Below are 15990 nucleotides of genomic sequence, written 5' to 3' on the forward strand. Positions count from 1 at the left end.
CCCTGTAATTTTTAGCGCTCTTTCTGTCAAACGCGTCTTTGATTCTTCACCGCATCGACCGAATGCCAGCTTTCACACTTTTGTACGTTACTCGTGGATATTTCGACTCAGTTGACTGCGTCATTTTTTTTCTGAGTGAGCATATTTAAGAATAATAAGCGAGGAACAATAGGACGATTGAAAACGTGCAATTACACACAGAAACACAGTCGCCCCGAGTGGCCGCTCATGATCGAAACCATCAGCTGATCATTTCTTTTTACAACAGCAGAACGCTTCAAAATGCGCACAAATATCGGTATTTGCGGGTGTCACAATAGCTGTATAACAAAGAGGTTTACGTTTTGTGGAATCCCCGGCTAATCAAAAACGCAGCCGTGTTCATTTCTTGAATCAATCAGTTCTTCCGCAGACCGAACGTGCTAGACGCTAGACGTAAACACCAATTAAAGTAAAAAAAAAAAAATAGAGCGCCAAAAACAGCCACACAGTGTCATTGTTGTAGTATTTTGAAGTCGCTAACTTTAGAGAAATCTTCGCGTTGTTGGCACAAACGCTTGATTGTGTTGTCAGGTACTCCCAAAATGTTTAACTTCTTTTGTTATTGCTGATGATATGCTGATCACCTAGTGTTATCTCTGACTATTAGTTACACATTTGAATGGCTATGGTTTTTTTTTTTCCTGCTGCAGAGCCACTTCTAGCCAAGCTCAGGCCAGTTCTCTTGCGCCGTTTTCGTTTTGGAGTCGGCGTTCATTCATACATGAACACAAATTGGGCATTTCTTTCTCGTTGAAACGATGGACCAATCTTCAAGATTGTTACGGTGAAAATCTCACATCCGTTACGCTCTCAGGTAGGCTGAAGGCTACCACCTTTTGTACCGAAGGAGGAAACCTGTGCGAAGCCGCTACCGAACGTTGCCTTCGGTACCTCGGCGAATAAAAACATTCCCCAAAGCTGCCCAAAGATTCGTCGGTATGCAATGGGTACGGAACTGTTAGTTGTTTACGCAAATAGGCGCAATTGTTAGCAAGCTGAGAGTGCAGCGTAAGTCTTGGTAGCCAATAATGAAACTTTACTGTCGTTTGCTGCTTGGGAATTCCGTCACTGCGCTCATCAGACCATAATTCGGCAAACAATTGCGGTGAATAGTTAACTGCTCAGGGCAGCTGTGTAATACGGCACTTAGCAAATGAGCTCTCTCGTAAAATCTCTCACGCTTCTACAAATTCGCCGCTATACGGCTGTAATCTGAATGCGGGAACTTTCGTGGCTGAGAAGCACTTTGAAACTCTTGATAGATATTCACAATGTGGTTATTGGTAGACTAGACATTCACTAGTATTTGTCTAATAAAAACTTCTCCTGCTACTAGGGCTATTGATAAATTACTTGCTCACTTATGTCTTTGGTGCAAATGTTTTATGTGCCAAAATATGTTCTTAATAGGACCTCTCGATCCACCCTTCTACCATGTGCAACTTCAATTATTTTTGTTCATATCTAATAACTTCACACAGTCTCCTGCTACCAGGGCTGTTTCTTCGTAACTCAGTTGCCTATTTACTTCTCTGGTGCAAGTGTACCGTGTGTTGAACGATGTGCTTAATTACAGTACTCAACCAAGCTCCACCCCTGTCTCTTTTACAGCGCCTGTAAATATGTCATTTCATGAGAGGCGTGGAGGACGGCATGGCAGGGGATCGGGCAGAGGGTCAGGATCAAACAGAGGTGAGCCTTTCTCATGTTGGAACATGCCGGTGCAGTAATGTTGGCACCTGCCAAATATGAGGGCACGAATCCCATTACCAGCCACAGTGGCTGCGTTTTGAGCGAGGCGAAATGCAAAAGCACCCATGTACATTTTGTTTACTTTACTATTTATTTATGACATACTGCGGACCCTTAGGTGTGAGCATGTTGGCAGTTTCAGTATCACATGATTAATACAAAAAAGTGACACAGAAAACTGTTTTGCAATTAATGTGAATGACAGACATAAAAAAACAAAACAAAATATGAATAATATAAGATGCTTCGAGATTACTATAGTAAGATGAATTACAACAAAACGAATACAAAACAGTAACAGAATCTTTTTCACTATTTAGGGCAAAATAGGGACTTGGGTGTACGTTAAAGAACCCCAGGGGATCAAAATTACTTTTGGAGCTTCACACTAAAGGGTGCTTCATAATCGTATCTTTCTTTCGGGATGGAAAACTCCAGGATTAAAATAAAACTAAAATCAAGTTTGCACAGGTCAGGGTACAGCGGATCTGCTGCTGCAGTATGCTAACTTGAATTCTCTCGCCTCTTTTGGCTTAGGTGGACCAGGCAGGGGCAAGCGACCCTCCCACATTCCCGAAGGCCTGAGAGGAAAGGAAATTGGCCTTTACTTTGCTCGCAGAGGACGCGCCCGCAAAGCATGGGCAGCTACTCACCAGGTAAGTTAGACATTTTGGCTCTACAGGTTTGGTTTCTCACGCTTCTTTCTCATTCAAAGCTGATCTGTGACAAATAAGAATAAGAAGCATTACCAAAATGTGTTATGTCAGAGAAAATTCATAATAATTGTGCGTGGCTTAGTTTTCACTCGAGTGGATTAGCTGCGATTGCATGTGCTGGTGCCAGTTCAACGTTGTGTGCTTCCTCGTCGCCTACAATTTGTTGCTCTCGTACGTGAGTGATTTGGTTACCTGCTAACGTGCATGTTGATTCACATTCGTATAATGATTGCAAAGCATTTCAACCAGAGTGGACAGCGCACTTTTAATTCCTGATCACTGCCAACAATCTTTACACTCTCCACATGCAATAGACCCGAGCTCCTTCAGCATAAATTGCGGATGTTGCGTGGAGAGGGCAAACCTTTACCGTACGATGTGGGCCTGCCAGGAAAATACGGAAACAGTTGAGAAAAGGGCCGTGGGGCAAGAAATACAGAACACACATTAGAACGAAAAATGTCATTTTGTGCGGAAATTTAAAACAATTCACTTTGGCACACGTTAACTTTCTCACTGCATTGTTTCATGCATCACCATGCGGATCTTGCTTTGCATTAATTCACATGCCATCAGTGGTTGTGGCATCAGGCTACCGAGCACTTGGTTGTGGGTTCAATACCCAGCTGAAATTCTGAGGGGCTGGAATGCAGAAACGCTCATGTACTGTGAATGTTGAAGGGACACTAAAGAAAAAAGCTAAATCATGTTGGTCTGATTAATTCTGCTTTGAGAACTCAACTGTCACTTGATATTGCAATCATACATTCTTAGCAAAACAGAAAGTGATGTCCAAGGCTTTGTTTTTAAATATCTGGGCTAATGTCGCAACGGCACACTAAAGAACCCAAGGTGGTCCAAATAAACCAAAGTCTCTTACTACTACTGCATCAATCATCATCTGCTGTGTTGAATTGATGCACCCAAATTCATTTTTCCTTTTGCATTAGCGACTGTAGACTGACACAGCATAATTGCTCAAGCATTCGTTTAGTATTCCTTCAATTCTATTTTTAGCCAAGTTGCAGGAATGATCACTGGGCCATATTTGCTACCTGTGTAGTGAGATCATTGCAGTACAGGATTGCAATTCAGAAGAGTGGTAAGTTGGGCTAGTTGGTAATGATCCATGCTTATTGTAACTGCGCAAAAAACGGATGGAAACACGAAGGGCGAGAAAAGGACAAACAAGCGCAGACTATCAACTGAAGTTTTATTGCAAGAACGAGGCAATATAAAGGGCAGGAAAAAGCGAGAGAGGGCAAAAAAAGGAGGAGACAAAAGGCACGAGGGACCAAATAAAAAAACTTTGGCCACATCAGGCATGGCACACCCGTCATACAAAACCAAGATAACTTAACTCTTTATCATGTATGGCGACAGAGGGAACACTGACGCAGGACTCAGAATACTTTTGAATATGCGCAGCCTCAATTAGTTCTCGCGCTCTTTGGTTCTTATGCCGGAACAACACAGAGGTATCGCCAAAGAGCGGAGTGCAGCCACATTCTTACAGTGGGCTGCTAGATGAAGACCGGAGTGGCCTTTCAGAGAATTAAAATCTTCTCGAAGTCTAACATTAAGGCAGCGACCTGTTTGTCCCACGTAAACACGTTTGCATGACAAGGGTATGGAATAAACAACACCAGTGATACAGGATACATAATTATTGACATGACTAACATTACATGTATCTTGCCGAACATTTTGCTGATTTGCGATCTCGGTTTTGTATGACGGGTGTGCCATGCCTGATGTGGCCAAAGTTTTTTGATTTGGTCCCTCGTGCCTTTTGTCTCCTCCTTTTTTTGCCCTCTCTCGCTTTTTCCTGCCCTTTATATTGCCTCGTTCTTGCAATAAAACTTTTAGTTGATAGTCTGCGCTTGTTTGTTTTTTCTCGCCCTTCGTGTTTCCGTCCGTTTTTTGCGCAGTTACAATAAGCAGGATTACAAATTTTGGCAGATATGATTGCAAATAGGTAATTCATCAGCAGCAGCAGCTACAGCACTATGCAGCTGCATACCGTAAAATGCCGAGCAAGCGCCCCCCCCCCCACCCTACGATAACAGATAATCCGACGAGATTTGGAGGGGGGGGGCGCTTGCTCGGTCCCAGACTGAAATTCAAGATGGCAGCGGGAAAGCCGCTAAAAATAAAAATTGCCCATCCATGTTTCTAATGAAATGCTTTATTTATTTACTGTTTTTATGCCCCCTCGTCACTGCCAAACCATTGAAGCAGCGACAAGGTTTGACCAATATATGACCGGCCACATGACAACGGAATTTCATAAACAACATTAGATACACATTCAGTGTACTCATTCTTGTGGTTCTTTTTACACAAGCGATGGTCGCCTGGAAAAAGAAAGGGGCCGCAGGGAAGGAGGGGGCGCTTGCTCGGCATTTTATGGTAGGTGCGTATGTATTGCCTTACAGATGCATAGTGGGTACTTCGCTACTTAACATAATTATGATGAATTACAGCGTAGTGGGCACTACGCTTTTTCGCAAAATGATGAATTACGGTGTAGTGGGCGCTTCGCAGTGTGCTTGCTGTAGGCATTGTCGGAGAGTTCACAGTGGCCAATGTCGCGCCACAGACGTTCCTTCCGTCACCACACTGTTGAAGTGTCGACCAAAAAGCAGAGCATGGCAAGTGGATAAGATGGTGCTGCGAATGACGCTCGATAACGCAATTGTGTTACACTCTTAAGGGCGAAGCTTAAGCGTCCGCCAAGTTTTTATTCAACTGTTTAGTACGTAGTTGAACACTTCTGGTCTTCTGTACATGGTGAAAGATTAGTTTTAATTTTAGGGGCTGTTTTATGTCTTACATTTCATCCATCTGAAATCATGAGCTAATACAGTAGACCTTCGTTAAACGGAACCTGAAGCATAGGTCGGCAAAACAATTGGAGCTCACTCGGACTCACTCAAGAAATATATTTTGCTCTGAGGGCTCACTCGGACTCAGACTCACCAAAATTTTCCTCAACCGGACTCACTTGGACTCAGACTTGCTAAACTTTTTTTTCAGCTGGACTCACTCAAACTCACCAACATATTATTCAGCCGGACTCACTCAGACTCATACTCACGGCTCCATCTCAGTCTGAGTGAGCCTGAGTGAGTCGACTCATGAGTCCGTTGGCATAAAATTAGCTTTTTCGATCATGATGTATATGCTCTTTTGCAACAATATCTCACATAATCAGTGCTCTACGATGTACCTTTTGATCTTGTACCTTCAAATAAGAGTTATCATCATATATCTTATATTGATCCAGTAAGGACATTTTTTATGAAATACACGACTCACAGGAGATATTTTTATCAAGAACTTCCCATGAAAGAGTTTGTAGGGGGAGGTCATGGCACCCCTTCCCCTAACTCACGCCTCTGATCAATAAATATTGAAGTGGCACATGAATGCTAGTGTGCTGAGATATGTGTGAATAGACTTGAGTATAAACGTAAGCTGTTATAAGGCAGATAGTAATGCTGAAGATGAGCAGATAGGACCATAAGTCGGCAACAAAAGGTGGAGCTCACTCAGACTCACTCAAGAAATATATTTTGTGCTTAGGGCTTACTCGGACTCAGACTCACCAATATTTTCCTCAACCGAACTCACTCGAACTCAATCTTGCCAAAATATTACTCACCCGGACTCACTCAGACTCAGACTCGCGGCCCGATCTGAGTCTGAGTGAGTTCGCCTACCTATGACATGAAGGGACCAGTAAAATATGTATCGTTTAACAGGAGTTCCATTTACTGAGAGATGAACAGGGGTTCAGAATACAAGTACAAAACCAATCTTGTCAGAAACGCTTGTTCCGTTTAAGCAGCAGTTTTGTTTAAAAGATTTCCATTTACTGAGAATCTACTCTATTTGGACGCTTAAAAATTCTTCTAGTATGTGCTTACTTCCTGTGTGATAACCCTCTTGTTAAGGGTCTTTAAAGTAATGAGCTGAAGTAGTGGGCATCTCCATAATGTGGAAGCGCCTCGCAACATTGCTGCTGAATGTCACACACGTGAACTGCATCACTCCATTTCAGGCTGCATGTTGAGGCTGCTAAGGCTAAACTTTCTTTCTTCTTCACCGTTTTCAAGTTATTCTAGTTGTTATTCAAATTGGGCTTCAAATCTTGTTCATGACAGTGAGTCCCTGACAACGAGTGTGAATTGCCTAGTCAAATGAAGAATGCGGCTTGGAAGGAACATGTGCCTTAAGCGCAACTGTTTTTTAAACATTTCAGAAGGTTGCCGTGTCAATTGATTATCAAAGTCAGCAAGAGCTACAGCACCTCATTCGCTGCATTAACCTGGAAGAAGGCCCAAGCCATGAGCGACTTGAGTCGATCAACACAGTGGCGGTGGACTACCTGTCAAACGCCTCGTCATCCTTTGATCCAAAGGACGATGTTGTCAAACTGAAAATAGAGCGTGACACTGCCCTGGATGAAAGGCTTCGCCAAGGCATGCAAGCAAAGGTGCAGTCGCGGGAATACCAAAGCATGCTTGACTTCAGGAAGCAACTGCCTGCCTACACAATGAGAGAGGTATGAATTCTGAATCTACATTTTTTTTTTGCTTTTTTTGCTGTTGTTTAGGTGATTAAAAAGCCTGGAAGTTTTGGTCACTTGGCTTTCTCTCTTGTTCCCTAAAGCCACATGCAAGCAGAAAAACACAGATCACGTTTGCTGCTCTCTGTGTTTAGGAAATATGCTCATGTTTATGTTATCTGATGCATTGCTGTCCATTGCTGTGTGCCTAGCTTTCTAGGGGCTGTTGCGAAATCATAAAAGCACTAAGCACATTGACATAAGGAGTTCAAACCTGTAATTGACTATCTGCTAGTGTTTCCAGTCTCTTCACTGTCTCTACCCCCGGGCACTGCATAAAGCCTTTGTTTTGCTGTACAGAGGGCCAGCTGATACGTAAAAGGTGGGGGGGGGAGGGGGGGATGCTGAGCTTATTGCCTCTGTGAGCTCAACAAAGAGTGTTGTGAGCACTGAAGCACTTATGTAGCTATGTGTGTTGCACAGTTATAATAGTGATAAAACTTTGTTCTTCCTTCCTTTTCTTTTTTTCGTTGTCTGTTAGGAAATAATTGAAGTAATTGAGAGAAATCGGGTCGTGGTCATCAGCGGTGAAACTGGATCCGGAAAAACTACTCAGGTAAGTTGGTAATGTGAAGCTTTCCTTGCGGGCCTCTTTCTTGCACTTTGCGACTGCCGTATGCATGAAGGCCTGGAAATACTTTGCATGTACTATACGCAGGAACATCTTTGATTGGGAGTAGTGTGTGGAATTTTAGGCTTAGGCAACTATTCGATGGAATGTCCGATGATATTCGATATTCTCTTTGGCTGTTGAAGCAAGTCGAAATTTGAAAAGTAGTCGGACTGAACTAGCTGTAATCCACCTGAAAAGGTTGTTTCACAGCAGCGTGACTTTCCGGAAAGCCACACCTGAAGGGTAAGTTTGCATAATACCCACACCTTGATTTAAATTTATTTCTTAAGTTTAAACAGCGGGTTATATGTGCAAACTATGGTATCTTTAAAACTTGCCGCATTTTACCTCACGTATTTTACTCTCAAATGACCCACCCCTCCAACTGCAACAGAGCGTGAAAAATATTTCTTCTTATAACCTATGGAAATTAACTGCATACAGTTGTTTCAAACACTGTGCCTGGCCTGATTTTTTGGATATATCCACATGATATTGTTAGAAATATAGTGGCCGCGAAGATAGTGCCATTCGGCTAGCTTGTACGCTTCTGCTGGTGAGGTATTATAGCTCTTCCTAAGAGCTGCGCAGCCGCTGAGAATAGATTTGCATCGAAATGGCAGTAAACTGTAACTGCATGCCAGACACACAGTGAACCAGCACTGGTTAGGCCCAACAGCCAAGGTAGATTGGTGACAGCAGATGGTAGGTAGCCGTTGGCTGTTTGCCACTAATCAGTTATCCAACCCAAAATCACCTGCACGGCCTTGGGACTACAAAAGTGGCAAGCAGGCCTTCGTGTGTGCACTTACAGAAAGGAACAAGCTTAGCTTGCATGTATACTGAAAGCATAGTGCAACATTGCCTAAACTTCTTGTATTGCACAATTTAGCTACACTTATACCATTGGGATGAGACGTGACAGCCGAGTGATCAGTTGAAGTCAAATTTATTGCATGAACTGAAGCAAAAAAGTAAGGAACAGTGCACAAGCTAATTTCTTCTCTAGCGACAGTTGTAAGAAATGTTGTACTTGCATTTTTGCATGAAAATAGCTGAATAACAGAGCATTGAAAATGAACTGACTCCATAGAATAAGCTGTTTTCATTTTAGCGAGTAAATAACCCACCTTTATTTGTTAGACTTTAAGCATCCTGCACTTGCACCAGGGTTTTATTCAAATCCCCTTATACGAAGCATTCACTCTGAAATTGTTCTATACTAATTGCTCTTCGCTTCAACTTTGCTTCGAACCAGAAAGTTATATTGGCACAGGCCGATATTTAACTTTGTGATTTGCTGTTGCGTTAACCATGTGCAGCAGCTAAAACATTACAGAAAAGCATGCCATGTTTTTCAATGCTTCTCTCTTTTTTACTTTGCTGGTTTATTCACTGTACAAAACTATGAAGTTTGTTTTGAACTCTATCTTCTTTTGCTTTTCTCTGCCAAGGTCCCACAGTTTATTCTGGACTCGTACATTGAGAAAGGCTTGGGGTCACTCTGTAAAATCATCTGCACTCAACCGCGCCGTATCAGCGCAATCTCTGTGAGTAGCCTGTTACACTCGTCCTGGTATTCAAGCCTGCGCTCAGACTGAGTGTATATTTTGTGGCCGGTTGCGAGGGGTCACGTCGCCGAAACTTTATGTTTTACCTACTGTTGTCTGACTGCCGCATCTTGTAAGGATGCAGCTGGTGTGATGCTTTTAGCAACCACTTTCACAAGTAATCATCAAATGATGTCAGTATCGGAGTTTATTGCCTCATGAATTGATTGCCGCAAAAATTTCTCAAGTCCACCACGAACGAGCAGAGTTACAGGAGTTTGTCATGCACTTTCGCACCTTCTTCCCAACGAGTACGCTGGAAGCTAAGCAGGGAGGGATGGCACGGGGGAAAGAAGCTACATCAGTGCGTGTGATGAAACGGGATCACTCTCTCTCATTGTGATTCCTGTGTGTGAGCGTGGCTACTGTGTAATGTTAGTAGACTATGGAGTACGGTGCCGGCACAATATGCCACCCTATGGCAAGTGCGTCCAATCCAAACGCTGCTCTTGATTGATGTCGGCTATTGGCCAATAGCATGCTATCTGCTGTTCGACTTGAAACAGCAGTTATCGGCAGCTCCAAAGAGAGTGAGCACAGGCCTTTGTATGAAATGGGCGCCTTAGAAAGTGGCAACCTTGTGCTCCACTTGTAAACTCTCCTTGTCGCGCATGACTGCAAGATATGGCTGAGCTGTTCACAGCAGTGCCTGCTATGCGCAGGATGTGTTTTCTCACCAAGCTCGAGGGGTGGTTCATGACCCCTTTAAAATAACAATCAGCCCTAATTAACTGTTGTAGCATAGTGTGATTACAGGCTGGCTACCACAATGCAGAGATGAAGAATTTGTTTACACAGATGCTTACGCATCAGTTGTTTCAATTTAGCGTAATATTTGCCCCTGGGAAAGGACTGTCATGATTATTTTTGTAGGAAAAATGCAAAATTGAGCCCATCAATGTCGTAGATTTAAAACTCCCCTGTGGCTCTATTCTCCATTCGTCATGTTAGAGGATATTGCTGTAAAGTAGTCTACGAAGTGTCCATCTCTGCGTTGATGCATTGCATTGGATGTTATGTCTCGCAACAGTGAATGTACACGAAGGCATCCAATCGAGAGTACCACTGCCAGAAGTAATGTAACGTTGACCACAGTTGAAGCAAGAAAGGGCAACTTGAAAACAAAAGTGAAAGACCTCTTGTTTTCTTCATGTAAGGCTTGACTACAAAAATTTAGATTCTTGGGTGAGTTTGTTTACCTAGCTATTGGTAAATAATCATTGGATGTAGTTGCCACTAATTTGGGGACAGGGCTATAGTGGAAAAGCAAGCAGTGTCACCATGTTTTTCGTTAGCGACTGTGGTTGGCAATTATAACAATATTTTCACCAGTTGTCGGGTTCTTATTATTATGCTTTGAAATATCTCATACAGTAGCTTTGTGCATCTCAAGTGATTGTGGCAAGAAAAATAACTGCTCTTAGGCTTATCGTAGGGCATATGCAATGTTTACATGGGTTCACTTTACAACAATGTGGCAAGTGTACAGGGGTATTAAAGGGGTTCAGGCAATTTGTTTCTAGTGATTTTGATGAAAATGTGGTGACTTAAGCATAATTTCAATACATTTTGTGATTTGTTGACTGTCTTGCAAATGCTATGGACCTTGCATTCCAGGTGGCAGAGCGGGTGGCAGCCGAGCGAGCAGAGCGGTGCGGTGAATCGGCTGGCTATCAGATACGACTGGAATGGTAACTATATAAGCGAATCTCTGCAGCGGTGTGGTTAATCTTACGTTTTATGATGTGCCAACACATTTGACGTTGGACAGCTGATTTCAGGAAAGTAAGATTACTGAATTGTGCTTACTTTCCGACAGTGTGCCGTTCAGAAATGCAAGCTGTGTGGAATCAATTTGGCACTATATGCACTGTGTAGGAGATTGTAAAAATGATGCACTCACATTTTGCTATCAGTTCTGGTGTCTGTATTGAGCACTGCCACGCCATGCCCATCAGGGAATGGATAAAATTCTTAGTCCTGTAAATTGTTTCTAGAACTAGGAGCTTAAGTGTTTACTTAGCATTTTCTAATGTCTTGTATGCTTTTCTCTTTCTCATTCAGCAGAGCACCTCGAGATCGTGGCTCCATCCTCTTCTGCACCACAGGAATCCTCTTGCAGCAGCTTCAGAGCGACCCGTGAGTGTGTTTGTTGCCAAATATTGCGGGCCGTTTGCGGCATTGTGGTGTTTATCGCGTGAAACTCCTTCCCAGGTACATTCTGGCAGCGTCTCATGTGATACTCGACGAAGTTCACGAACGAGACCTGCAGACTGACTTTCTCAGCATCATCCTCAAAGACTTGCTCGCCGTGAGGCCTGACCTGCGCGTGATTCTCATGAGCGCCACAATCAACGCAGATCTATTCTCTGAATATTTTGGTGAGTAATTCAGCAGCTCGGTTCTTTCCTCTGTGCCTGCCGAGATGAGTCTGAATTGGAGGATTTGAAGTGTCAGCATAGAAAATACCGTATTTACTCGAATCTAGACCGCCCTCGATTGCAGGCCGACCCCTGAAATTCGCAAGGCCAGAAAAAAAACTTACCTCAAATGCAGGTGTAATGCAGGCCATCGCTTTTGAAGCACAGTTGGTGCAGGCATTTCACGAGCACGTGTTTAAGTCACGACTACATTGCACGATCGCTTCCAGAAAACTGACCAACTCCGCGCTCGCGCTGCTCACGCCTCTGCCACCTCTGCGTCACGTGACAGGAGGAGAGAGGGTGTCAAAGTGCGTGGCATTCGCCGGCAGCGTAATCACGTGACCCGATCCACCTTTGCCCGCCTTTGCCGGCGTGAAATCTCGCTGGCTCGACGACCCTCGTTGCATGAACGTGGGACTGCGAGATTTCGTAACAATGGCCAGTACAGAGCAGACGACGCAGTTGGCCTGAGTAGCTGTTGGGACAACTGCTCTGCCGCTGAGCCTGAGCGACCTCGTCACCATGCAGCTATCGTAGGATGTCTCGAAAATGAGCCTCGGACGTGCATGCAGAGCCGTCTGCATACGGTAGCCTGAGATTGGCGCATGTTGAGCTGCCATGCCGCTAGCGCGGCCAAGCCTTTAGGTAGGTGGTGGCTGCGGTCGAATTATGGTACTCGAATCTAAGCCAACCCCCCCCCCACTTTCACTTTCGCACATCGTTTTTTTGAAAAAAAACATCTTAGATTCGAGTAAATATGGTAAGAAGGGCGAGTGTTCCTTTGGTATACAGATACTATAAGAGAATACCTTGCGACCTTAAAGGCCAACTCCGGCGATTTTTTGGCCATGTCAAAGTAATGGTGCTTTCATGTTCCTGAGACGCTCCTGTTACGGGCCCGATAGCAGAAATACTCGGCAAATTGGAGAATAATTTTAAATAAGCAAAAAAGCGCAACACAGAAACCGAAACCCAACCGAGTGTGCTGTCTACGTATGACGTATACGTTGTTACGAACGAACCGGAAGTCGTGCAAGGCATGCCGGTCACGCCGGCGCCGAGTATGAAAACTGTGACAGCCGGGAGACCAGCGAAGCGCCAACCAAACCAACGCTGTCTGTCGCCTTGTGCACAGCAGACGCTCGCTGTAGCGGCCGAAGCGCCGAAGTTAGCGGTGCCCTCGGCTGCGTCACTTCCGCCGCCTTCCCAATACTGACGTCACAGACGCAATGTTGCCAATAAATTGGGAAGCCAGGAGGGCGTTTGCTGACAATCTTTAAAATTCATTTGAAAACAATCTGCGCATGTCTCAAGCCTGTAATTTGGCATAAATGACGGAAACGTGCAAAGGAAAGTACCCAGCGAATTTCATTGAGATCCATCGACCTCGAAAAATCGCCGGAGTTGGCCTTTAAAGGTACTCTAAAGTTCCAGAACAGAATCACTTAACATTATTCATAAAAAATGTCATGCACTACATGATAATTTTTAGGCTTGTGCAAATATTCGAGCACTTTGAATATTCGAACGAATAATACAGTATTCGAATTCGCTTCGATTCGAATTTAAGTCACTGAAAATTTCGAAGTATTCGAAATGAACGAATAGGTGTGTATTAGTCCGGTTGCTACCCCTCTGTAAAGGTGGTTTCACTGCAGTGGAGCGGTGCTTTACCGTGAATACACCTTTTCAGGAAAAATCCGCACTGTACGTTTGCAATCTCCTGTAAAGGTGGTTTCACTGCAGTAGAGGGGTGCTATACCGTGAATACACTTTTCCAGGGAAAATCCGCACTGCCGCGAAGCCCCACTTCAAGGTTAAATGAACATTACCCTCACATCAATTCCTCATTTTTTAAGTTTAAAAACTTGTTCTAACGGCTTATCTGCTCCAAGTGTAGTAAATCTTAAAACGTAACATATTTTATAGGTTATCACTTGCATTCTACCAAAAGCCAAATCCTGCTACTATTCAAAGTTGCTTCCACTTCTTTTGAACCAAAAAGAATGACATTTGCACATGCCTTGTTACATTATTAAAAAAACGTTGTGCAGGTTGGTCGGATCATGACAAATATGCTCGTTTTTTTTTATAATATCTGATATATACTATTCGAATTCGATTCGAAATTATTCGACCAAAATCACTATTCGCTTCGAATTCGCTTCGAACCTAAAATTTACTATTCGCTAGGGGTGTGCGAATATTCGAAATTTCGAATATTTTTCGAATAGTGTTTGCTATTCGATTCGATTCGCACTGGATTTTTACTATTCGAACTATTTGAACTTCCCAAAAACAAATACAGTCAACGTCCGACTGAAAGTGCCCCCTTCAGATTTTCAATATGCTTCACCTCATTACACTCTCGTATTGCGGCAAAGCTTCCTTTCAAGCTCCGTTACGGTCGAACTTTGTCAAGACACAGTCAACGTCTGACTGAAAGTGCCCCCTTCAGATTTTCAATATGCTTCACCTCATCACACCCAGGTATAGCGGCAAAGCTGCCTTTCAAACTCTGCTACGGTCGAACTTAGCCAATACACAGTCAACGTCCGATTGAAAGTGGTCCCTAGATTTTCAATATGCTTCACCTCATCACACCCCGGTATTGCGGCAAAGCTGCCTTTTAAGCTCTGCTACGGTTGCAAATGTACTAACTCAAGAAAACGCTGGTTCCGACATGGAGATGAAAGATGTGGCACAGTTGGGGGCTCAATTAATGCTGTTTTGGGCCTGAAATTTGGGCAGGAAGTCCGAAAAATCGGACGCCGAAGCTTTTTAGCATCCAAAATTTCAGACGTTCTCATATATCGACGTCTACGAGGCAGACTTGGAACTCCGGACTTGAAGGGAGCACACCCTTGTCCACCACATCAGTTGGGCTTCCACAGAAGTTGAAAGAGGAGGAGAGGCTGAGAAAATGGCATCTTTGCCTATCACGTGAAAAGTGTTGTCGGCAACAATTTGGTTGCACCAAATCATGTACATAAATACAATTCGGCCTCTACATTGCCTCATTCTTGATAAGAAAGACAACTATGAAATACGACCCCACCAGCGCTTCATCAACCTAGCAAAAAGAAACACTTTCATGTTGCTATCTCACAAGAACATACTTAGGAATTCTCTGCAACTTTTTCTTTCATTTCACTTCGAATTATTCGAAAAATGTTTGAGAAATATTCGAAAATTATTCGAAATTATTCAATTCGATTCGCACTCACACTTCAATATTCGAATACGCTTCGCACCCAAAATTTTGCTATTCGCACAGCTCTACTATTCGCATAAGCCTAATAATTTTACATTTGAGACTGCAGAGCTCAAAGCGAGTTATGGAAGCAGTCAAATATGTCAGGTAGTGCAGTGCATATCCATGTAACAAAATCTGGTAGCTAGTATGAACATGGCACGAGTTAAACATTACAATATAAATTTCAGAAAGAATAAGTCGGCTACTATATATATTTATTAATTTCAGGATGTGGAACTCCAAATCTGCTGAGACTGATAAATTGTTGTTTGAAATCTTTATTGCCATTAATTTCAGGATCAAAGGTTTCTTTTTACATGCGAAAATAAAGGTCACTGTTCATGTTTTAAAAATAGATAACTCAATAAACTTCTGAAAACTTGTCATGTTACGTCTTTGACTCCCTTGCAACACAATGCAATAAATTTTTATCAATAAGTAATCATATAGGCCCTAGTGAAAGCTGTCAGAATCTATGACATTGTAGCAAGCTGATGTGAGAACTTCAATGCAGCGTTGGCACCCGTCTATTCCTTTTCTGTCTTATCAGGGGTCTTTTCACAGCAAGACAGGTTTCTTGTATTGTGGAAGTTTAACTTACTAAAATACAAGTGAAACCATTTTTCTTTTTCTTTTTTGTGTTCCTTTGATGCTTGTCAGTTTAGAAGCAAGCTAGCACTTCTATCACCTCCTCTCATTTCTACATGACGCTTTCTTGTTTGTAACAAGTTTATTAATTTCCGGCAAACGTAAAGTTACGACTACTCCGCATGTTGCATTGAAATTCACTCTTTCAGAGCAAAGTGCATACATTGTAAGGTGTAATATTGCTTGTCCACCTGAGAGTATTGTTCTAAAGGAAAGTTTAAGCATCTCTACCAAAATGATGTTTTCCCTGAAGGAATGCATTTCACTGTGCGACAAGCCTAAGCAGACACATTAATT

At 43.0% G+C, this 15990-nt stretch overlaps 1 protein-coding gene across 2 annotated transcripts in view; it reads left to right on the forward strand.

Moving 5' to 3' along the window:
- The first annotated feature begins 723 nt into the window (after window positions 1–723).
- Window positions 724–15990, forward strand: part of LOC119389976 (ATP-dependent DNA/RNA helicase DHX36) — a 41400-nt gene continuing 26133 nt past the window's right edge. The window contains exons 1-9 of one of the 2 annotated variants that reach the window (XM_049414605.1): window positions 724–856; window positions 1654–1734; window positions 2332–2450; window positions 6778–7080; window positions 7625–7699; window positions 9211–9306; window positions 10984–11057; window positions 11431–11505; window positions 11581–11747. In XM_049414605.1, coding sequence (XP_049270562.1) covers window positions 1665–1734; window positions 2332–2450; window positions 6778–7080; window positions 7625–7699; window positions 9211–9306; window positions 10984–11057; window positions 11431–11505; window positions 11581–11747 — 979 coding nt within the window. In that variant the 5' untranslated portion in view covers window positions 724–856; window positions 1654–1664. Of the gene's footprint in view, window positions 990–1653; window positions 1735–2331; window positions 2451–6777; window positions 7081–7624; window positions 7700–9210; window positions 9307–10983; window positions 11058–11430; window positions 11506–11580; window positions 11748–15990 lie in introns of both variants that reach the window. The other variant, XM_049414604.1, reaches the window with a different exon arrangement.

The sequence above is a fragment of the Rhipicephalus sanguineus genome, chromosome 4 (genome assembly GCF_013339695.2).
Source record: "Rhipicephalus sanguineus isolate Rsan-2018 chromosome 4, BIME_Rsan_1.4, whole genome shotgun sequence".
Lineage (NCBI taxonomy): Eukaryota > Metazoa > Arthropoda > Arachnida > Ixodida > Ixodidae > Rhipicephalus > Rhipicephalus sanguineus.